The 24836-nt window shown below is 40.9% G+C and overlaps 1 protein-coding gene and 1 pseudogene across 3 annotated transcripts; one reads left to right on the top strand and one right to left on the bottom strand.

The window, feature by feature from the left end:
- LOC134482317 (non-POU domain-containing octamer-binding protein-like) overlaps positions 1 to 24836 on the bottom strand; it is a 44977-nt pseudogene that overhangs the window by 3758 nt on the left and 16383 nt on the right.
- LOC100911649 (ral guanine nucleotide dissociation stimulator-like) lies at positions 2251 to 5110 on the top strand. Of its 3 annotated transcripts, none has more exons than XM_063274972.1 (3): positions 2251 to 2411; positions 3511 to 3707; positions 4344 to 5110. In XM_063274972.1, the coding sequence occupies exons 2-3, from the start codon at positions 3538 to 3540 to the stop codon at positions 4645 to 4647; spliced, it is 474 nt and encodes a 157-aa protein (XP_063131042.1). In that variant the 5' UTR covers positions 2251 to 2411; positions 3511 to 3537; the 3' UTR covers positions 4648 to 5110. The 3 variants fall into 3 exon arrangements, with proteins under 3 accessions (XP_063131042.1, XP_038950989.1, NP_001389436.1); XM_039095061.2 differs by lacking the exon at positions 2251 to 2411 and adding an exon at positions 3140 to 3384 and having other exon boundaries at positions 3511 to 3684; NM_001402507.1 differs by lacking the exon at positions 2251 to 2411 and adding an exon at positions 3181 to 3384 and having other exon boundaries at positions 4344 to 5025.

Here is a 24836-nt window from a genome sequence, read left to right as displayed (position 1 = left end):
CATTAGAGAGGCTTCACTTAGAAAATGATGGAAACAAATGCAAAGACACAGACCCAGAAATTAGGTAGAGTTGGTGAAATTTTATGAAGAAGTGGAAGAATTGTAGGAGCTACAGGGTTGAAGAAGACCTCAAAAAACAAAAAGCATTTAGCCGACCTGATCCCATAGGATACAAGGACTGAACTGCCAGCCAACCAAGAAGCCTACATGGGGACCACGTAGCCTACATGGGACTGACCTAGGCCACCAGAACCTGTGTAGCAGTTGTGAAGATTCATCTTCTTGTGGAACTATTAACAGTGGGAGTGGGGGCTGACTCTGACTCTGTTGACTGTGCATGAGATGTTCTCCCCTAACATTGTTGCCTCCTCTTCCATTAATACAAGTGGAGGTGCCAAGTCTTAAAGGGAAAAGCCATGGCTGGTTAACATGTTTGGGAGGCCTGCCCTTTTCTGCAGATGAATGGTGGAGGAGGAGGAGATGAGAATGGAGCTGTGGAGGGATTAGGAGAAAAAAGTAGGGGATTAGTCACGATGTAAAATAAAGACAATTTTGAAAGAAAAGGTTTACAAGGCTGGAACAATCTTGATTGTAATATATATCATCACAGAACACAAAATAGAATCAAGAATGAAAGAAAAGCTTGTATTATCATGAGGAAATACATTCTCTCTCTCTCTCTCTCTCTCTCTCTCTCTCTGGAGAGGGAAGGGGGAAGGAGTAGGGGAGGGGGAGGGAAAGGGAAAGGGAGAGACAGAGAGACAGAGAGACAGAAAGAGACAGAGAGAAAGAGACAGACAGAGAGAGACAGAGATTTCTAGAGATAGAGACCAAGACAGAGAGACAGAGTGGGAGACAGACACACAGAGATACACACAGAGAGAATGAGAGTAGAGGAGGCATTCAAGAACACAAAAGTCTAATGTTTTTTCCACTTCTGGTATTTGACTCTTTCAGAAGTTTCCTTTTCTCTTTTATGGTTGATCAGCTTGAAAAATGACAAAATGGGTGATTGGTGTATAGCATTCACATAAACAGGTCTTAATCAAGAATTGAGCTTTTTCAGGCTCAAGAGCAGCAGGGAGTTGGGGATGTTGAGCAGCTACTGATAGAGAAAAGCTTTGCCAGTCCTTTGTGTTAAACTACCAAGTTTTATGCAGGTCAAGGCAATGAAAAGAAGCCAGCCATCTTAGAAGTTCACAATTTTGTTAACTCTATGGCTGCTCCACTGGAATCTCTGTTCTACAGTCAAAGTTTTTGACTCCAAATCTCGTTGGTCAGTGGTAATATTTAGTCTTCCCCTGCTCTTCTATCACAATTATATGTATAAATTTTAGTGCACTGGTGCCTCTACCTGATCCATGACTGTGCTGCTATAAAGAAGCTATGGGAGTTTTATGGCTTCCTCTTGGGGACATGATCAGCCTCCTAGATTCTCGGGACATGATCTTCATGTTCCATCATCCTTCTCCTCATAGGCTGTTCATGTCTTGATAATTTCCAACTTATCAAATGAAATTGGCCTCTTCAAAGATGTATCCTTTGAACTTAGATGTCCCTGTTTCCATTACCAATAGATACAACTCACCCACTTGTTGACATACAGCCACCAAGGCTCCAGACTTCATCTATCATTTTATTTTGTCTTAACAGAAGATGCAGTTCAAGACCTTGATGTGGAAGTAGGTTCCATTGAAAGGAGTTTGTTCCCACTATTATTAGTGTACAAAGTCATTTTAAGGAATTCTGGCTTTTACCTTAACCAGTGAAAGGATGTCATAGTCTACTAACACACACACACACACACACACACACACACACACACACAAATACACATAGTCAGAAAAACATGAAGGCATGCAATCATGTATGTAAGCATGCATGCATGCTCATACACATGTAACTTCTGCCATGCACTTGAAACATGCACATGTACTTTCACCCAGGCACACATGTACAACTGCACATAATGTACATAAGAGTTATCTCATATACATCCCTTTGAATGTACTGATAGGAACTAATATGCATATGCATGTGAACATGCAGGAGATCCAGCAAAATTGGGGAATGAGGAAAAAAGAAACTGAGAAGATGTCACACAGAAGATAAAGGGGGAAGAAACACAACTGCAATTCATTTTGACAAGGGAAACAAGATAGTAATTAACAATAACACTGGTGACCATTCTGGAGTTCCATGGAGTTCTGAGCACATGCACATGACACGGACTCCCCTGGTCACTGGAGCTAAACACTGACTCACACACTCTGTATGAAGGACAGAGCTGCTCAGGGGAAGAATGGTGAATGATTTGCACTCACCACTGGGAGCAGCAGAAAAAGAAAAGACAGTTCTAGAGGAAGAGATGGAATACCAGTGAGTGAGGAAGCTGAGGAACTAGAGAACAGGTTGGTAGCCACATTACATAGGGCAGGGGCAGAAATAGAGTCGTGTTCCCATTTCACTTGGTTGCTGTGACAAACACCATGAAAACATGCTATTAAGGGAGCAGAAAGTTTTCCTGTAGGTGACAAGTCACAGGCCATCATTGTACAGTCAGGACAAGGATTCAAGCTGGAATTCATAAAAGACACAACAGAGGATGAACCCCTCCTGAAAGATTGCTAGGGGGTTGCTTTCATCTCAAAAGGTGGTGACAGTGGGTGAGCCAGCAGTTTACAGAGAGCTGCAAACCTCTGTGCTTAAGCCCTAAAATGATCATGGTGTTGGAAACTGACTCTGGGAAAGACAATCCCTATGCAGGCACACTGACATTGTGGGGCTGCTGGCTGTCACAGGCATGAATGTGATCTCATTCCACACAGAACACATACAAGTCATGTAAAAGCAAGAAATCATGCCTAGGGTTGATGGTACATTGGGCTAGGTAGGCCAGAGCTTTGATGGGGGTTACAGATGCAGTTCCAAAGGAGGGAATCTGGTTGCAAAGCTGAGATGCTGTTTATATACAGGTATCTCTGGGAGCAGTAGAGTAGAAAACACATGTATACCTGTGTAGACTTGCGAACCTGGGAAGTGGGAAAGAAACTAGGAGCCCTTTAATAAAATGCTGTTAAAGAAGTGACAGTTATAGAATCACCCTCATGGCCATGACCTAACAATGGAAAACCTTAGTAACCAGGCAACCCACTGGTTAGAGCAAGGACTATAAGCTCACTGGTCAGAGACAGTAGAGAGGACAGGATGTTCTCTTTCCGTCTTCGGACTACTCGAGGTTCGGGCCTCAAGAAAGACAACAGAGAAGGCCATGAAGGTGTCTGGAGGCACAGGGTTCGCTCTTGCCTTCAACGCCTGTGGCCATTTTCCCAAAGGGGGAAAAATTTGACCAAAGCAAGCCAAGGACAGGACCACACAGACCAGGTAACCATTCTTTTGTCTCTGGGTTTTTGGCATAGAAATAATTCAGGAAAACTTGGAATGAGGAGAACCACTCAGAATGTTGCAGATCTGTGCCCTTTCGAAACTTTGACCTCAATCTTTCCTCAGGGTAAGAACTCTTCTGACACACAGGACATGAGAAAGCCCTGTAGAGACTCAGACATCAGTTCAGGGACTGTGGTTAAGCTGGTGAACAACTTGGTGCCTTCTCTGCAGAAAGGGGACCCCAGCTTTGTCCCTGCCTTTCTGTCCACATACCGAAGATTTGCCACCACCCTACAGGTATTGGATCTGCTATTCCTGAGGTGAGGCTCTTCTCCATGCCCATAGTTCTCAAATCCTGTTGGTTCAGGGAATTTCTCTGTCTTTCTCTCTCTGTCTCTGTCTCTCGGTCTCTCTGTCTCTCTCTTCCTCTCCTTTTTTCCTTCTGTCTCTATCCCTATCTCTCTCTGCTTCTTCTCCATCTCCATCCCCAGATCTGGCTCTGTCTCAATCTTTTCATTTTCTCCAGAATTTTCAGGATACAGCAGCATGCATTAAAAAATTTCTTCTCCGATGCATGGCCCATGTGATTGGGATGTCTAGAGTTGAGACCAGAAAATGAATATAACCAACTCCTCTACCTTGAAAAAGCACCTAATCCTTCAGTCAGTGTTTCTGAGCCCTTGGTGAATGCACTTCTCTCTATATAAAGTAGGTTCTACACATACTGGAGTATGCAGTAGAGACATGACCATGTGGAGATCCATAAAGGATATTCCAGAAATACATGTAACAAGGAGATGTCTGCATAGAGATGTGTGTGTACAAACTTTGCACAGATACATTGAAAGCACCTATTGGATATACATTAATTAATAATTCTGAGAGCAGACAGAATTGCTCCTATTAGGAGAGGGGCCTGGGACTTTACAGGTAACATTCTGTCTGGTCTTCTCTAGGTATTCACACTTCACAGCTGATTCTGAGGAGGATGAACAAGTAAAGAACACCCTCTGTAGCTTCCTGGAAACATGGATGGACAAGAACCCTGAGGACTTTTGTGACACATCAGACCTGTTGCCTCTGAAATACCTGAAGGCCTACTTGAGTGTGTACATGCCACACTGTGATCTTAGTGTTCGTGTCAAGAAGCTGCTGACACAGTTGGAGGAAGAATATGCCAAGGATACCCAGGTCAAAGATGAGGAAGACTCAGATCTGGGGAGAGATACTTCCTCAGATCCAGAGATTTTATGGGTATAAATCAGCAAAGAAAAGAGCCACTCTGGAGCCAGAACCAACTTGTGCCCTAGAGCTGGAGGGCACATAAACCTCCAGAAAGTTCTGGGGTTTATGAGATTTGCAGCCATATGTGGCAGCAGCAGTTCAGCCAGCACAGCTGATAGCAGCTGTGGAAACTGTCTCAGTCTGTCTCTGTAGATACAAGGCATCTGTCTGTCATCTCCTGCTTGCTACAGTGGGCCTACGTATTTAGAGAATGGCCCTGTCACCTGTGATCATCAATTGGAGTCTGTCCTATAGCTGAGCTGCTATTCCTGCCCCTCATGATCAGCTGCTGATTTCAATCCAGCAGCAGTTCCAACCCCACAGCCAGACTACACCTCCCCCGAGAAATAGGATTTTATTATTTCTGATGTTTTCAATGTTGTGTTTATTTTAATTATTAGTTTTAATAAATTATTAATTTGTTTTACATTGTCTAAAATGCAGTCTAATTATGAAAGAGAATATCAGAAAACTATGGATAGTCTTCTTGATAAATTATTTTAAGTTTATTCAAAGTTGTCTAAAAAATTAAAAAGTTAAACATAATCATTTAAAATGATTGTATGACAGGCTGATATTATAAAAGGTAAAACTTTTAAATAGCCATTTTTGTAAATAATGTACAGACATCACTAATAAATCGCATGTAATAATGTTCAACATTACCTTTCAGTAAACTTCAAACTAAACTTGATAAGTGGTAATACTGTAGTCAGTAGTAACAATACAATTCTCATTGAAGTGGCTACATTTTTACATGCAGATATTTCAAGTGTTGGGGAGGATGGGGAATCATAAAATCCTGGCAGATTTCTAGGGGGCATGGGGAATGCATTACCTACTTTCAGTAATACTTTGCCAGTTCTTCAAAAATATAAATACAACTAACATGACTTTGCTTATCTAAAGATGTATAAATACCCCAAAGAATGAAAATCAGAAATCCAAACTGCACAAATGGTCTGCTATAGATGAACATATTAATTGTACTATGTGCTAATTCATGATACAGCATGGGCAAGGTTCAAAGTTACTGTGCTAAGCCAAGAAACCAAATTAAAAAAGAAAAACAGGCAGAGTAAAAAATGCATAATTCAGTATGTAAATAATAATAAAATATGAAAGTAAATTACAATAACTCCTGATAGGACATTGTGAGACCAGAAACCTCCTCCATAGTTGTAAATGGGTTCATTTTTTTTTTGTTGGCCATTTGCTGATGAACATGAGGACTACACCTAAGAAGAGCTTGTTTCATGAGAGACTCCCTTAGAAAAAACTAAACTAAATTGCAAGGTGTTATCAAGTGGAGATAATCCTGGTTTAAGAATGGGTACATGAGGCCACTTCTCCAATTTAGGACTGTGTGCTCCAAGGTGTCTTACTCTACATAATGTCTGCTTATGGGCCTCAGTATGTCTTGTGATCTGCTTGAGGAGGAAGCTTCTCTAAGTTTGGTTAAGCAAGGCACTGGTGTGTGAGTATAACAGATCTTTGGGAATCATTTTCTAATATTTCTTTTCTAGAACAGTCATAGTAAGCTTTACTCTAGGTTTATGAACTATCTGGTTCCTGGTCAGCCAAGCTGTGTCAGGAATGAGGTCCATCTCAGGGAGTGAATCTTAAGTCAAGTCTGATATCTGTTGGTTACTCCCACACTATTTGTGTCACATTAATACATGCATATCAACAGACTGAATATCATTGAAATTCAAATGTTTTGTAGTTTGGTTACTGTTTAGTGTTCTTTCTTGAAAACTTGAAGTTTCAGGTGGTAACAACTTCCAGTAAGACAAGAAATTAAAACTTTGGTATTTTTACATCTCAGACTGTACTTTCCAACTGCTGGAGCATTCATCATCTCAAAGCTAGAAATATGTGTAAGCTCAGTCAAACTCTCCATGCTTTGCCTCTCCACTGGAGATGTTCAAAGGCTGGGGGGACATGGACTAACAATACAGATCAAATGGAATTCTCAACAGAATTCTTTCACTTAAAAAAATGCACTTGGGAAAAGTTCAACATCCTTAGTCATCAGCAAAATACAAATGAAATGAATTTGTGATTCCATCTTACCTGTCAGAATTGCTAAAACCTAACAAAAGTGATAGCTTATGCTAACAGGGATGTAGAGCAAGGAGAACATTATCCATTGCTGATGGAAGTGCCAACGTGTACAACAAACTTCAGAACTTAACACATTGGTATTGCAATAGCATGCATATGAGTCGTCATTTGATAAACTATGTTCATACAAACTTTATTGCTAATAGCTAGAAGCGTCCTAAAGTCCTTCAACTGAAGAATGGATAAAGAAAATATTTTACATTCCCATGCTAAAATATTCCAAAACTTTTAAAATCAACATCTTGTTCCATCCAGGCAAATAAATGGAACAAGAAGACAGATATAATATGAACTTACTTAAATGATGAAATTACTTTTAAAATAAAGAACAAATATGCTACAGTCCACAGTCCCAGGAAACTATGTAACAAAGAGGGCTCAAGATACAGGCATCTCTCTGTGATGGGGAGATAGAAGAGACATCTTTCTTGGCTGTATTGTGGTGGGTGTAGTTAAGGAATCGGTCTAAATGGAGGGTAGGGATGGGAAAGGGATGAATCAGATTGGGAGGACAACCAGAGAGAGTACTGGGAGAATAAATTAGAACTAGTAGGGCTGGAGAGATGGCTCAGCAGTGAAGAGCACTGGCTGCTCTTCCAGAGGTCCTGAGTTCAATTCCCACCCACCACATGGTGGCACAACCATCTGTGATGGGATCCGATGCCCTCTTCTGGTGCCTCTGAAGAGAGCAACAGTGTACTCACATACAGAAAATAAATAGAATTAGTGGGTATCTCTGGGACAAGCTGGAAACCTGGAAAACCTAGTGCAATGGAAACTACTAGGAAACTATGAGGGGTGACCCCAGCTTAGTTTCCTAGTAGTATATTGAGCCTTCTCCTGTAACCAGAAAGTCTTTCAGTGGACAGATTAGGATATCAGCCCAGCCACAAAAAATTTCACCTACATTTTGTACAGCCTACGAGATGTGCTACGAAGGTGGCACAGAGTTGTGAAAGTGTCTATCCAATGCCTTGACACATGTGAGACCCAGGCCATGAGAGAGGCACTCCCCTCAAGCCTGGAGAACCAAGAACCAGAGGTAGGACATCCCCGAGACACAGACGAACACAGAGACAGAATAGAATAAATGCCAATGAAATGATTTCTAATAATATTCTGATATACTCAGAGACTGGTGCTAACCCAATTGTTACCAGAGAATCTTCACTTAAAAAATGATGGTAAGAAGTGCAAAGACACAGAGCCAGACATCAGGTAGATCTTGGAAAACATTGTGGAAAAGTTGGAAAAAATTTTATAGGATCTTTGAGGAAAAGGTCACCCCAGAAAAAGAGATCCATCCAAACTGAGCCCATTGGATACAGGAAATGGACTGTTAACCAGAGAGCCTGCATAGGGGACTGGAAGCCTGCATTGCACTGACCTAGGCCTGCATAGGGCACTGGAAGCCTGCACTGCACTGACCTAGGCCTGCATAGGGCACTGGAAGCCTGCACTGCACTGACCTAGGTCTGTGTAGGGCACTGGAAGCCTGCACTGCACTGACCTAGGCCAGTGTAGGGCACTGGAAGCCTGCATTGCACTGACCTAGGCCTGCGTAGGGCACTGGAAGCCTGCACTGCACTGACCTAGGCCTGCATAGAGCACTGGAAGCCTGCACTGCACTGACCTAGGCACTCAGCAACTTGCAGCACTATTTTAGGTTCATCTTCTTGTAAAGTCTTAACAGTGGGATCAGGGGCTGTCTCTGACTCTGTTGCCTGTGCATGGAAGCCTCTCCCCTCACTGGGTTGCATGCTCCAGACTTAATAGAAGAGGAAGAGCCCTGGCCTAATGCAAATTGATAAGCCATGGCTGCTAAATATACGTGGGAGGTCTGTTCTATAAGATGAAGGAAGGAGGAAGTGCTAGGGATGATGCAGACAGTGCTAATGGAGAGAGAAAGAGTGAGAAAGAGAGACACAGAGAAAGACAGAGTCAGAGAGACTGAGAGAGAGACAAAATGAGAGAGACGGAAAGAGAGAAACAGAGAGACAGACGCAGAAAGTACAGAGTCACAGAGATACACCCCGACAGGCAGAGTCACACAAAAACAGAGTGGAGATTAGAGGAAGCATTCAAGAACACAAAAGTATGTGGTTGTCTCCATGAATTTTATCTATAAGGGTATTTAAAAAGTTTCCCTCCCCTCTTTTAGAGTTGGTTAGTTTGAAAAAATACTAAATGGGTGACTGGCTGATAGATTTGGCATAAACATGTCCTGATCAGCCATATTCAAGGCCCATATCTGAATGTAGTAAAAGCAATATACAGCAAACCAGTTGGTAACATTAAACTAAATGGAGAGAAACTTTAAGCAATCCCACTAAATTCAGGTAATAAACAAGGCTGCCCACTCTCTCCCTACCTATTAAATATAGTAGTTGAAGTCCTAGCCAGGGCAATTAGACAACAAAATGAGGTCAAAGTTATATAAATTGGAAAGGAAGAAGTCGAAATATCACTATTTGCAGACGATATGGTATTATACCTAAGTGACCCCAAAAATTCCACCAGAGAATTCCTACAGCTGACAACCAACTTCAGCAAAGTAGGTGGATATAAAATTAACTCAAACAAATCAGTAGACTTCCTCTACTCAAAAGATGAATAACCTGAGAAAGAAAGTAGGGAAATGACACCCTTGACAAAACCACAAATAATGTAAAATACCATGGTGTAATACAGGTCTAGCAAGAGAAACATCTGTATGACAAGAACTTCAAGTATCTGAAGAAAGAAATCAAAGATCCCAGAAGGTGGAAAGAATTCCCATGTTCATGGATTGGCAAACATAATATAATAAAAATGGCCAAATTTCCCAAGGGATTCTACAGATTCAATGTAATTCCCATCAAGGTTCCACCTCAATTCTTCATAGGATTGGAAAGAGCAATTTGCAAATTCATTTGGAAAAGCAAAAAACTCAGAAGAGAAAAAATTATGCTCATTAATAGAATTTCTTGGGGAATCCCCATCCCTGACCTCAAGCCATATTACAGGTCAATCATGATTAAAAGTGCATGTCATTGCTACAGAGACAGGCAGGTAGATCAATGGACTAGAATTGAAAACCCAGAAATGAACCCACACACTGATGGTCACTTGATCTTCCACAAAGGAGCTAAAACTATCCAATGGAAAAAAAGACACTTTCATCAAATGGTGCTGGTTCAACTGGAGGTCAGCATGCAAATTGACACATTTTTATCTCCCCAAGCAATGCTCAAGTCCAAGTGGAACAAAGAACTCCACATAAAACCAGATACCCTGAAACTAAGAGAAGGTGGGTAAGAGCCTTGAAAGCATAGGCACAGCAAAAATTTTCCTGAAGAGAAATTTTTTTTTCCTGAATAGGAAATGCCAATGGCTTATGCTCTAAGATCAAAAATGGAAAATGGGACCTCATAAAATTGCCAAGCCCCTGTAAGGCAAAGGACCCTTGCAATAGGACAAAATGGCAACCAAGCAACTGGGAAAAGTTCTTTAACAATTGTATATCTGATAGATGGCTAATACCTAATACATACAAAGAATTCAAGACATTAGATTCCCGAGAATCAAATAATCGTATTGAAAACAGGGTGCAGAGCTAAACAGAGGAATCCTGAATGTCTGAGAAGTACCTAAGAAATGTGCACCCAACCAATGAAAAGAAGCTACTGACCCCTCTTGTTGAATTAGCTGGAAGAAGCTAAGGAGGAGGGGCCAACCCTGTAGGAGGACCAGCAGTCTCAATTAAGCTGGACCCTAAGATCTCTTAGACAATGAATCACCAACCAGGCAGAATATGTCAGCTGAGATGAGGCCTCAAACACATATATAGCAGAGGACTCCCCGGTCTGGGTTCATTCATAGAAGATGCACCTAACCCTCAGGAGACTGGAGGCGCCAGGAAGTTTAGAGTTCAGGTAGGATGGGGACGGTGGGGACATCCTTGTGGAGATGGGGTGGGTTGAGTACAGGGGCAGCAGGTAGAAGGTATGAGATGTGGATCCTTGGAGGGTGGACTTGATAGGGATTAAAATATTTACTGTAAAAACAAATAAATCAATTAATAAAAATGTTCAACATCCTTAGTCATCAGGGAAATGCACATCAAAAGAACCCTGAGCTTTCAGCTCACACCTCACAGTCAGAATGGCTGAGATAAAAAATTCAGATAACAGTAGATGCTGGCAAGGATGTAAAGAATTCAGACCCCTTCTCCATTGTTGTTGAAATTGCAAACTGGTACAACCACTCAGGAAATCATTCCGGCACTTCTACAGAAAATTGGGCATAGTACTAACTGAGAACCCAGCTATACATCTCCTGGGTATACACCATAAGATGTTCCAACACATAATAAGGACACATGCCCCACTATGTTCATAATAGACTTATTTATATAATTGCCAGAAGCTGGAAAGAACCCATATGTCTTTTAACAGAAAGGATACCGAAAATGTGGTACATTTAGATGCTGGCATACTATGTGCAGCTATTAAAAACAATGACTACTCTTCCCCACTTTTTCTTCTATTAGTTCGAGTGTATCTGGTTTGATGTGGAGGCCTTTGATTCCCCTGGACTTAATCTTTGTACAGGGCGATAAGAATGGATCAATTTGCAATCTTCTACATCCTGACCTCCAGTTGAATGAGCACCATTTGTTGAAAATGCTATCTTTTGTCCATTGGATGGGTTTAGCTCCTTTGTCAAAGGTCAAGTGACCTTAGGTGTGTGGGTTCATTTCTGGTTCTTCAATTCTATTCCACTGATCAATCTGCCTGTCTCTGTACCAGTGCCATACAGTTTTTATCACTATTGCTCTGTAATAAAGCTTGAGGTCAGGGATGATGATTTCCCACAGAAGTTTTTTATTGTTGAGTATAGTTTTCCCTGTTCTGGGTATTTTGTTATTCCAAATGAATTTGCAAATTGCTGTTTATCTCCCTATGAAGAATTAATTTAGGATTTTGATGGGGATTGCACTGAATCTGTAGATTGCTTTTGGCAAAGAAGCCATTTTTACTATGTGGCCCATATATATACAACCACCAAAACTATGTAAGATTGATGAAGCTAAGAAGTGCATGCTGACAGGAACTGGATATAGATCTCACAGCCAGAACATGTCAAATACAGAGGCAAATGCTAGTAGCAAACCTCTGAACTGAGAACATGACCCCCATTTGAGAAATTAGAGAAAAGATTGAAAGAGCTGAAGGGGTTTGCATCCCCATAAGAACAACAATGCCAATGAACCAGAGCTTTCAGGGACTAAACCACTACTCAAAGACTATACATGGACTGACCCATGTCTCCAACTGCATATGTAGCAAAGAACTGCCTTGCTGGGCACCAATGGAAGAAGAAGCCCTTGGTCCTGCCAAGGTTGGACCCCTAGGGTAAGGGATTATTGGGAGTGGGTAAGGGGGCTATATGTGGAGGGGAACACCCTACTAGAAGTAGGAGCAGGAGATGATTATGGACTGGAAACTGGGAAAGGGAATAATATTTGAAATGTAAATAAAGCAATATCCAATAAAAAATTTAAAAAATAATGACTACATGAAATTCTTGCACAAATGGATTGTGAACTAGAAAATATCACCCTGAGTGAGTTACACAGTCACAAAATAACACACATGTTATGCAGTCACTGAGAAGTGGATATTAGCACAAAATTTTGAAATACCTAAGGAAAAGTTCACAGATCCTATGAAGCTCAAAAGAAGGAAGATGAAAAATGTGAATCCTCCATTCCTTCTTAGAAGGGAGAACAAAATACTCACGGGAAGAAATACAGGGACAAATAGTGGAACAGGGACTGAAGAAAAGGTCATCCAGAGCTGTCCCACCTGGGGATCCATCCCATATGCATCACTATTCCTTATGCCAAGAAGTGCTTGCTGACAGGAGCCAGATATGGGTGACTCCTTAGAGGTTCTGTAGTAGCCCTACTGATACAAATGAGGATGGTTGCAGCTAACCATTAGACTGAACAGGGGGACCCCAATGGAGGACTTAAAGAAAAGAAAGAAGGATATGATCGAGTTTGCAATAGCAAAGAAAGAACAACAATATAAACCAACCAGATCATGCCAGAGCTCCCAGGAACCAAACCAGCCACCAATGAGTACACATGGAGAGACCCATGGCTACAGACATACATGTAGCAGGGGATGGCATTGTCCACCATCAATAGGAGGAAAAGCCCTTGGTCCTGCGAAGACTCGATTCCCCAATATAGAATAATGCCAGGGTGTTGTGGGTGGAGTGTGTGGGTGGGAGAGGGAGCATCCTCAGAGAAGCAGGGTGATGAAAGAGGGGATATGGGGGAGGGGGCAGGAAGGGAACAACATTTGAAATCTAAGTACATAAATTACCCAAGGAAAATAAAATTAAGAAAAAATAGCAAAAAAATATGTGCTGATAAGGACTTGAAATACTTCAGGCTTAAGAGCAGCAGGAAGATGGGGATGTTGAGCAGCTACTGACAGAGAAAAGCTTTACCAGTCCTTGTGTTAATTTTATGCAGGTCAAGACAATGAATAAGAAGCCTGCATCTTAGAAATCCAAAAATTTGCAAAATTAATGGATCCTCTACTGAACCCTGTGCCTGTTTTTTTTTTTTATGGGCCTATGGGGGTCATTTTTATTCAAGCCAAGAGTCAGACACTCACATGGAAACTTATGCACATACAAAGAGGGGGATATAGGGAAGCACTCTGTGGAAACTATTCTGGATATTAAGATGGGGTAATACTATTCAGTAAGCAAAAACCTGGGCAACCTGCTTCATATGCGTGCTGACTCTATATGGTAAGAAGCAGAGGGCTAAGTTGTGGACCATCTCAGGACAGAGGTAAGTGAAGGAGACAGCTCTCACTGTTTCTATTGGGTGAAAAGGAAATTATCCCATGCTGTTGGATACAGTAAGGCAAGGGACCTTGTCTAAGTGCACTCTTCTCACGTGAGAACTACCAAAGATAAGTTATTTCCAAGACAACCTAACATAGCCATGAATTTGACATATGTAAATATATATACATATATTCATATACATTTATTTATTACTTGGAATAAGGAGAAAATAGTTAAGCATTTTAATTTTGCTACATTTCTTTTCTTTTCTTTTTTTATTGAATTTTTTATTTACATTTCAGATGTTATTCGATAGCCTGGTTTCCCGTTGATAAGCCCCCTATGCCATCATGCATCCCCCTTTCTATGGGGGTGTTCACCCTTCCAAACCACTCCCTTCCTGCTTCCCCCTGACATTCCCCTATGCTTGGGGGGGGGGGTCCAGCCTTAGCAGGACCAAGGGCTTGTCCTCCTATTTCTGCCTATGGTTTTAATTCAGTCTGTGGTTTTAACTCCTAATCTCGCTGGGTCTGTGGTAATAATTAGTCTTCCACGGCTTTTCTATCACGGTTGTATTTATGAATACAAGCGCAGTGGCACCTCTACCTGATTCATGCCTGTGCTGCTCTAAGGAAGGTATGGGAATTTTGTGACTTCATTTTGGTGATAAGATCACCCTGCTAGATTTTTAGGACATAATCCTCATATCACATAATCCTTCTCCTTATAGGCTTTTCATGTCTTGATAAATTCCAACTTATCAAGTGGACTTGGCCTATTCAAAGATGTATTCTTTGAATTTAGATGTCCCTGTTCCTAATAGCAGTAGATTAAACAACCCACCTAGCTGTAGGCATACAGATACCAAGAGTCCCAGAGTTTATCTATTGTTTGTTATTTTGTCTGGACAGGGGATTCAGCTCAAGAACATTATATTGATCCAGGTTCCTTTGAAAGGAGAGTTAGTTCCCAGAGTTATATGCTTACCATGTCATTTTAAAAAGTTCTGGCTTTTGCCTTAACCTGTAAAAGAATGTTACATTCTACCAACACACACACACACACACACACACACACACACACATATACACACACACACAGATGCAAATGTATGCTACCATGTATGCATGTAAGCACACCCTTGTACTTTCTTGAATGAACATGCACAAATAAACCTAACACATATAACAAAGCTATCATGCAATGCCCTCCTCGCATGTGCTGGAAGGAATAACCGTGCACATGCATTTGAACATGCAGGAGATCCTGAAAAACTTCTGGGAATTGAAACAAAAGAAACTAAGTAAACATCAGAGGGAAGAGTAAAGGAGCAATGAACTCAACTCTACTTCACTGGGCAAGGGAGACAACATAGTAACTAACTATAACACACCCCACCATTGTGGAGTAGCAGGGAAGTCTGATCTCATGCACATGATGTTGACTCCTCACATCTCTGGCTTGCTGTACTGTGACCCAGACACTCTGCTTGAATGAGGGAGATGACCAGGGGATAAACAGTGAATGACTTTGGAGCAAAAATTACTGAGAAGAGCAGAAAAAGGAAACAGAGTATAAAGGAATAGATGGAATAGCAGGGAGGAAAACAGATGAGGCACCAGAGAAGAGACTGGCTGCGACATAACACATGATGGGGACAGAAAAGCGTGCTGTTTTCTGTTCAGGCTTCATTCAGGTCCTGTGAAAACCACCAAGACTAAATGTTACTAAGGAAAGACAAATTTTCTTGCAGGTGTCTGGTCGAAGTCCACCATTGGAGAGAATCAGATCAAGGACTCAAGCAGGAATTGAAAGAAGAAGCGATGGAGAGTGAATCCGCTCTGAAAGAGGGCGAGGGGGCCAGCTTCCATCTGGTAAGCTGGTGGACGTACTTATGCCAGCTGTTCACAAAAGGGCTGCAAACTTATGGGATTAAGCCCTAACATGATCATGGTGGTGGAAACTGACTCTAAGAAAGACTATTCCTATGCAGGCACACTGACATTTTGGGGACGCTGGCTGTCACAGGCATGCATGTGCTCTCATTCCGCATAGAAAACATACAAGGTCACATAAAAGCAAGAAAATATGCGCAGAGAGTGGTTAAGGTAGATTGGGATAATTAGGGCTGACTTTGTGAGTATGGTTACAGATGAGGTTCAACAGTAGAGACTCAGCTTGTGAAGCTGAGGTGTTGTTTATATCACGATATCTAAGGGGAACATTGGAGAGGAAAACCGATGAGTACCTGTGTTTCTTTGTGCACCCAGGAAATGGGAAGGGACATGGGATCCTTTAAGGAAGAAGGGACAGTAATGGAAACACCAAACTGAAAATGACCTAACAATACAGAACCTTGGTAACCAGGCAACCCACGGGTTAGAGCAAGGCCTGCAGGTTCGCTTGTCAGAGATAGTAGAGAGGGCAGGATGTTCTCTTGCATAAAGGCTAAGGCTTAAAGAAAGACAGCAGGGAAGATCATGATGGTGTCTGGAGGCGCAGGGTTCACTCTTGCCTTCAAGGACAGGACCACACAGACCGGGTAACCACTCTGTTGTCTCTGGGTATTTGGCATAGAAATAATTCAGGGAAACTTGGGATGAGGAGAACCAATCAGATGTTTGCACATTTGTGCTAGTTTGACCACTCCACCTTGATCTCTTTGTAGGTTGAGAATGCTTCTGCTCAAAAGAACCATGGAGCCAGGGAGAGAGTCATGTATCAGGGCACAGACAATGATTTAGCAGATGAACAAGCTGGTGCCTTCTCTGAATGAAGGGGACCCTTGGTTGTCCTTGCTTTTCTGTCTACATATAAAAGTTCTGCCACACCCCTTCAGGTATTGGACCTGCTGTCTGTGAGGTGAGTGCCCATCTGCAAGCCCATAGTTCTCAGATCCTGTGGTTGGTTTCAGGAATCTAAGTGTCTGTCTCTGTCTCTGTCTCTGTCTCTGTCTCTGTCTCTGTCTCTGTCTCTCTCTCTCTCTCTCTCTCTCTCTCTCTCTCTGTGTGTGTGTGTGTGTCTTGCTGTCACTCTCTCTTTTCTCCCTCCGCACTACACCATCTACCTTTCTTTTTTGTTTCCCTCTTGCTATCGTTTCACTCTCCCTCTCTGTCTCAGTCTCTATCTCTGTCTCCATCTCAGTCTCTGTCTCTGTCTCCATCTCAATTCTCAGTCACTGTCAACTCTTTATTGTCTACATAATTGTAAGAACCCATTAGTATGCACTAAGCAATTCCTTCTCCCAAGCTTGATCCACCAATTGGGCTGACCAAGGCTGAGACCCTAAATGGATGTAGCTAATCCTCGAAAAGGCACTGTCTCCTTCACCAAATATTATCGAGGCCTTGGTGAGTGCAATCTTCTCATATAGAAAGGAGGTTCTAGGAATTTTTAAGTACCCACCAGAGATGTGTCCAAAGTAGAGACCCATGAAGGATAATCCAGGAAACCATGTAGCCAAGGAGATGTCTGGATAGAGATGTCTGTCTTCCACATTTGGACAGATACATTGAAAGCACCTATTGTGTACAGCTGAACTAATAATTCAGACAGCAGCCAGAACTGCCAGTATTGGGTGAGAGGTCTGGGACTTTAGAGGTGACATTTTCTTTGGTCTTTTCTAGGTATGCATACTTCAGTCCTTATTCTAAATTGGATGAACAAAAGAACACCCTGTGTAGCTTTCTGGAAACATGGATGGACAAGAACCCTGAGGACTTTTGTGACCCATCAAACCTGTTACCTCTGTAATACCTGAAGTCCTACTTGAGTGTGTACACGCCCAACTCTGACCTTATTGTCCCTGTCAAGAGGCTCCCGACCCAGTTGCAGCAAGAACATGCCAGGGATTCACAGGGCAAGAATGACAGATTCATATCTGGGGAGACACACATCCTCAGAACCACAGATTGAATGGGTATAAATCAGCAAAGAAAAGAATCACTCTGGAGCCAGAACCAACTTGTGCCCCAGAGCTGGAGGGCACATAAACCTCCAGAAGGTTCTGGGGTTTATGAGTAGTTGCCTGCCATATGTGGCAGCAGCAGTTCAGCCAGCACAGCTGATAGCAGCTGTGGAAACTGTGTCTCCTTGTGTCTGTAGATTTCAGTCATCTCCTGCTTGCTACAGTGGGCCTGCCTATTTAGAGAATGGCCCTCTCACCTCTCCTCATCAAATTGAGTCTCTCCTGTATCTGAGCTGCTGCTCCTGTCCCTTATGATCAGCTGCTTATTTCAATCCAGCAGCAGTTCCAACCCCACAGCCAGCCTACCCCTCCCCTGAGAAAGAGCCATTTTAGGCATTCTGATGTTTTCAATGTTGTGTTTATTTTAAGTATTGGTCTTAATAAATTGTTAGTATTTGGTTTACATTGAGTAAAATGTTTAATACTGTGAGAAAATGTGTGTAATTTATGAATATTCTATTTGATAAATTATTTTAAGTTTGTTCAAACATTTTAAGGAACAAAAACAACTTAAAAATATAAACATAAGCATTTAAAAGAATTAGGTGACGTGCTTAAATTATAAAAGGTAAATGTCTTAAATCATCTCTTTTCTAAAGAAGGTATATACATCACTACTAAATCACATGTAATAATATTCAATATTAACTTTCAGTAAACTTCAAACTAAACCTGAGGAGTGGTACCACTTTTGTCCAGTGGTAACAATTCAATTCACACAGAAGTAGCTACATTTTAACCCAGATATTCCAAGGGTTAGGAAGGATGGGGAATTATAGAATCATGGCACATTTCTAGGGCACATGTAGAGTGCATTACATACTTTTAGAAATATTTTGCCAGTTCTTCAAAAATATAAAGACAATAATTCATTTTGTTATTCACATGATGGGTAAATACCTCAAAGAATTAAAATCAGAAATCCAAAATTGCACCAATGATCTGCTGCAGATGAACAGATTAATTTTAGTATGTGCTCATACATGCTACAGGATGGGCAAAGTTCAAAGTTATTGTGCTAAGCCAAGAAGTCAAATACAACTACAGAATTAAGCAAGAATTTCAGTAATGAATAGATCTATGCAGGCAGATTGATGAACGTTTGGAAGGAGAAAAAGGTTTTCAATGGACAGGAAGGTGCTCATCAAATGAAGAATATATTTTGTGAATGTACACAATGCATTTTGTTTATATTTATGCCTGATCACCTCCCATCTACTCATCCCATGACTTGACAAACAGACTCCCTTCTGGTATTAAATAACTAATTAAATTATTTTAGTTATTTATTGATTTATGATAATTGATGATTTAATATTCCAATGTTATTTACTCTACACATACAAATAATCTGGATCATGTAGCAATAGGTATGTAGTCTCTGACATAGTGCACAAATACAGTCATTCTTCCACTGGTCATTTCCTCAAACCAAAATGATGCTCCCTCCCCAGAAGACAGCAACTGCAATCAGCAATTAAGCAGGGGTGAGGATGTCACAAACACCTTCTCCATGGCTAAGGATAGGCATAAAATCCCTTAAAACCCATAACATGAAATCCATTATATAAACATAGGACATGTAGAGTTAAACGAGAAAAAAAAACATCATATAATTAATAATGACATACAAGAATTAAATTACAAAAAGTCCTGATAGGACATAATGAAACCAGGAACCTCCCTCATAGATGCAAATGGGTTCGTATTCTGTTGGCCACTTGGTGGTGAACATGAAGACTGCACTTAATGGGATTTATTTTCCTAGATACCCTCAGAAAAAACTAAACATTAAATTGGAAGGTGTTATCAAGTGGTGATAATCCTGGGTAAAGGATGGGTACATGAGGCCACTGCTCAAATTTATGACTGAGTGTTCCAAGGTATCTCACTCTACATAAGGTCTGCTTTTGGGCCTGAGTATGCCTTGTGATCTGCTTGAGAAGGAAGCTTCTCGGATGTTGCTTGAGCAAGGCACTGGTCTATGAGTGTAACAGATCATTAGAAATCACTCTTCTATTCTTTCTTTTGTACAGCAATCCTACTTAGATTTTCCCCAGGTCACTGAACTATCTAGTCTCAGGATCATGGTCACCAAGCAGTGTCAGGTATGTTATCCATGTCAGGGAGTGAATCTTAAGTCAAGTCAGATATCTGTTGGTTACTCCCACAATATTTGTGTCACAGTAGAACATGCATATCTTACAGAGCTGACACCATTGTAAGTAAAAGGTTTTGTCTTATGGTTAGGGTTTAAATTTTTCTTAGAAACATGCAGAATTTTCTAGGGCAGACTAGATGCCTGGAACCCAAGGAATCCCAGCTTTGGGTTTCTCACATCTCAGACTTCACTTCCCACTCCGGGAGCATCCATTTTCTCAGTGTAAGCTAATGTGATGAGTGCAGGCAACCCTCCACATTTTGCCTCTACAGTGGACACGCCCAAAGGCTGAGGGTACATGGATCAACAGATCTAAAGAGAATTCACAGCAGAATACACTCACTTAAAGAAATACACTAAGAGAAATGTTTAACATCCTTAGTCATCAAGGAATTTCAAATAAAATGGCTTCGAGATCCCATGTGACCTATCAGAATGGCTAAAACCAAAAAAGAAGTGATACCTTATGCTAACAAAAATGTAGAGTAAGGGGAATGCTTTTCCATTGTTGGTGGAAGCGCAAACTTGTACAACAACTTTGGAAGACAACACATTGCATTTTCAGAAAAATTTACATACCAGAAATTCACTTGCTAGACTCTCGTCACACAATCTTTATTGGTAGTTGCTAGAAACAAACTAAAGTCCTTCAACTGAAGAATGGATAAAGAAAATATTTAACAGTTATGCACTGGAGTATTCTATAACTCTTAAAATCAATATCTTGTTCTATTCTGGCAAATGAATGGATAAAGAAAGCAAATATAATATAAATTCACTTATATGTTGAAATTACTTTTGAAGGAAAGAACAAGTATGCTAGAATCCACAGACCCAGAGAAGCTAAGTAATAAGAAGGCTCAAGATACAGATGAATGCATCTCACTGTGAGGGGGAAGCAGAATAGACATCTAAATTGGGTGTATTGTGGTGGGGTATAGTTATGGGAGGAGTCTAAGTGAAGGGTAGGGAAGGGAAAAGGAGGAATCAATTGGGGAGGACAATGGGAGAGATTCTTTGGAGTGTAAATTAGAATTGGGGATACCTCTGGGAAAAGCTGGAAATCTAGTGCAGTGCAAGATTCTAGGAATATATGAAGGGTGATACCAAATTATATTCATAGTGGTTGGGGATATTGAGTCTTCTCTTGTAAGCAGAAAGACTTCCAGTGGACAGATTAAGATATCAGCCCAGCCACAAAATATTACACGTTCTTTTGTTACAGCCTACAAGATGTGCTGTAGTAAATGTGGCAAAGAAATTGTGAAAGTGTCTAACCAATGCCTTGACACATCTGAGACCCAAGCCATGAGTGTGTGTTCACCTCTCACAATGTCTGGATTATGAAGAACAAGAATTTGGACCTCCCAGAGGCACAGATACATACAGAGACAGGATAGAAAAGAGTGAATTGAAAAAATACCAATGAAATGATTTCTACAATATTTTGATATACTCAGAGATTGGTCCTACCCAAATTGTCCTCAGAAATCCTTCCTAAAAAATGATAGTAACAAGTGCAAAGAAACAAAAACAGACGTTAGATAGTGCTTAGAACACATTGTGGAAACATTTGAGGAAATTTTGTAGGAGCTAGGGTTAAAGGGGAGCACAAGATGAAAGAAATACATCCAGCCAAACTGAGTCCATAGGATACAGGAAATCAACTGTCTACCAGAGATCCTGCATGTGGACCTGGTAGCCTATGACTGACATAGGCCCTTAACACCTTACAAAACTTGTGTAGGTTCATGCTCTTGTAAAGTCTTAACGGAGCAAGCAGGGGCTGTCTCTGTCTCTGTTGCCTGTACATGGGAGCCTCTCCCCTCACTGGGTTTCATGCTCTAGCCTTAATAGAAGAGGAGGAGCACAACTTAATGCAAACTGAGAAGCCATGGCTGCTAAATATACATGAGGGGTCTACCCTGTTCTGAAGATGAATGAAGGAGGAACTGCTAGACATGATGCAGATAGTGCTGGTTGAAAGAGAAAGAGAATAGGAAAAGTGAGAGAGGGAGGGAAGCTGGGATGTAGGGAGGGATGGAGGGAGGGAAGTATATATGGAGAGAAAGAAACAGAGACAAAGACACAAACACAGAAAGACAGACAGAGTAAGAAGTGGAGAGACAGACACACAGTCACAGGAGGATTCACACAGAAACAGAGAAGGAGAACAGAAGAAGAATTCAAGAACACAAAAGTAATATGTTGTCTTTATGAATGTTTTTTAAGAGTCTTGAAGAAATTTCCCTCCCCTCTTTTGGGTTGTTCATTTTCAAAAACTTCTGTAGGGGTGCCTGGCTTATGGGTTTGACATAAAAATGTCCTGATTGGCAAGAATTCAATGCCCATACCTCCATATAGTAAAAGCAAAATACAGAAAACCAAAAGCCCAAATCACATTAAATAGAGAGAAATTGAACCAATCCCTCAGAAAGAAGACTTTACATAAGGCTGCCCATCTCTCCCTACCTATTTGATATAATTGCTGAAGTCCTAGCCAGAGCTTTTATTCACCAAAAGAGGTCAAAGGGATATAAACTGGAAAGGGAGAAGTCAAAATACCCCTATTTGCAGTGGATGTGAAAGTATACACATGTGATCCCAAAAAGTCCACCACTTCAGCAAAGTAGTTGGATAAAAAATTAACACAAACAAATTCATAGACATCATCTACCCAAGGATAAACAGGATGAGAAAGAAAATAGGGAAATGACACACTTCACAATAGCCACAAATATTGTAAAATATGTTGGTGTGACTCTTACCAAGCAACTGAAAGATCTGCAGACAGAACTTCAAGTCTTTGAAGAAAGAAATCAATGAAGATCTCAGAAAATGGAAATGTCTCCCATGCTAATGGCTTAGCAGGATTAATGTAGAAAAATGGTCATCTTGCCCAAATCTACAATATTCAATGTAATTCCCATTAAAATTCCAACTCAATTCTAGCTAGAATTAGTAAGAGCAATTTGTAAATTCATTGGAAAATGGAAAAAAAGACCAAAAAATATAAATAAAAACCAAAAATGCCCCAGGATGTCCAAAACTATTCTCAACAAGAAAAGAACATATGAGTAAATCACCATCCCTGTTATAAAACTGCACTACAAAAAATCGTTATTAAGAACTGAATGGTATTTATACAGAGACGGGCAGGTAAATCAATGGAAGAAAATTGAAGACCAAGAAGTGAACCCACACACCTATGGTCAATTGTGTTTCACAAATGACCTAAAACTGTCCAATATGAAAAAGACAGCATTTTCAACATATGGTGCTGGTTCAACTGGAGGTCAGCGTGGAGAAGAATGGAAATTGGCCCTTTCTAATTTGCTGGTACAGAGCTCAAGTCCAAGTGGACAAAAGTCCTCCATATAAAACCAGATACACTGAAAATAATAGAAGAGAAAGTGGCAAAGAGCCTTGAACAGATAGACACAGGGGAAAAATCTCCTGAAAAGGACACCTAGGTGTCATGCTTTAAGATCCAGAATCAACCAAGGGAACCTCATAAAATTGCCAAATCATGTAAGGAAAGACATAGGAAGTGAACAAAATGGCAACCAACAGGTTAGGAAAAGTTCTTTACCTATCTTACATCTGAAAGGGATAATAACTAATACATACAAAGAACTCAAGGATTAGACTCCAGCATAATAAATAATCCTATGAAAAATGGGGTACAGAGATAAACAAAGAATTAACAAACAAGGATTCCCAAATGGCTTAAAAAGCACCCAAGAAAATGTGTAGCCATCTAAAGAACAGAAGGTGGTGACCCTTCTGGTTGAATTAGGGAAAAGTTGGAGGAAGCTAAGGAGGAAGTCAACCCTGTAGGAGGACGAGCAGTCTGAATTAACCTGGACCTCTATGATCTCTTAGACAGTGGATCACCAATCAGGCAGCGCACACCAGCTGAGATGAGGCCTCCAACACTTGTATAGCAGAGGACTCCTGGGTCTGGGTTCATTTATAGAAGATACAGCTAACCCTAAGTAGACTGGAGGCCTCAGGAAGTTTAGGGGTCCTGTGAGCTGGGTAGGGTGGGCACATCCATGTGGAGTCAGTTGGAAGGCAAACCAGGGTAGCAGGGTGGACATATGAGTTATGGAACTCTCAGGTGTTGGACCTAAGCAGAATGAAGTATGGAGATGATAAATGAGTGCATGAATGAATGAAATAATTAATTAATTAAAAAATGAGAAATGTACAACAGCATTAGTCATCACAGAATGGGAAAAGAAAACTACCCTGGGATATCAACTAACTTCTCAATGACAGAATTGCTAAGATCAAAAACTCAGGTGATAGCAGATGTTGGCGAGGTTGTAGATCAAAAGGAACACTCCTTCACTGTTGGTGAAATGGAAAGCTGGCACAACCATTCTGGAAATTACTCTGGAACTATCTAAAGGATTGAACATAGTACTAATTGAGGACACAGCCTTACCACTCCTGGGCATACACCCAAAAGTTTCTCCAACATGTAACAAGACACTATGTTCATATCAGCCTTATTTATAATAACCAGAACCTGGAAAGAACCAGATGACCTTCACCAGAAGAATGGATTCAGAAAATGTGATATGTTTACACATAAGAGTACTTCTGAACTATTAATAGCAAATGACTACATGAATTCTTAGACAAATGGATGGAACTAGAAAACACCAACCTGACAGAGGTAACCCGGTCACAAAAGAACACACATGGCATTTACTTGTTGAAAATATTATTTGAGTCCCAATGCTTTAAATATCTATGAAAAAATTCATATAATGTGAAGCTCAAGAAGAAGGAAGACAAAAATGTGAAAGCTTGATTCCTTCATAGAAGGGAGAACAAAATACTCAGGGGAGGAAATACAGAGACAAAGAGTGGAGTTTGGATTTAAGAGAAGGACATCCTCCAGTGACTGCCCCACCTGGGGATCCATCCCATATGCATCCACCATACCCAATCACTATTCCTGATGCCAAGAAGTGCTTGTTGTCAGAAGCCAGATATGTGTGACACCTGAGAGGCTTTGCTAGAGCCCAACAGCTATAAATG

The sequence above is a fragment of the Rattus norvegicus genome, chromosome 16 (genome assembly GCF_036323735.1).
Source record: "Rattus norvegicus strain BN/NHsdMcwi chromosome 16, GRCr8, whole genome shotgun sequence".
Taxonomy (NCBI): domain Eukaryota; kingdom Metazoa; phylum Chordata; class Mammalia; order Rodentia; family Muridae; genus Rattus; species Rattus norvegicus.
The sequence above is the reverse complement of the archived record's forward strand: the minus strand, read 5'-3'. Positions and strand labels throughout refer to the sequence as shown.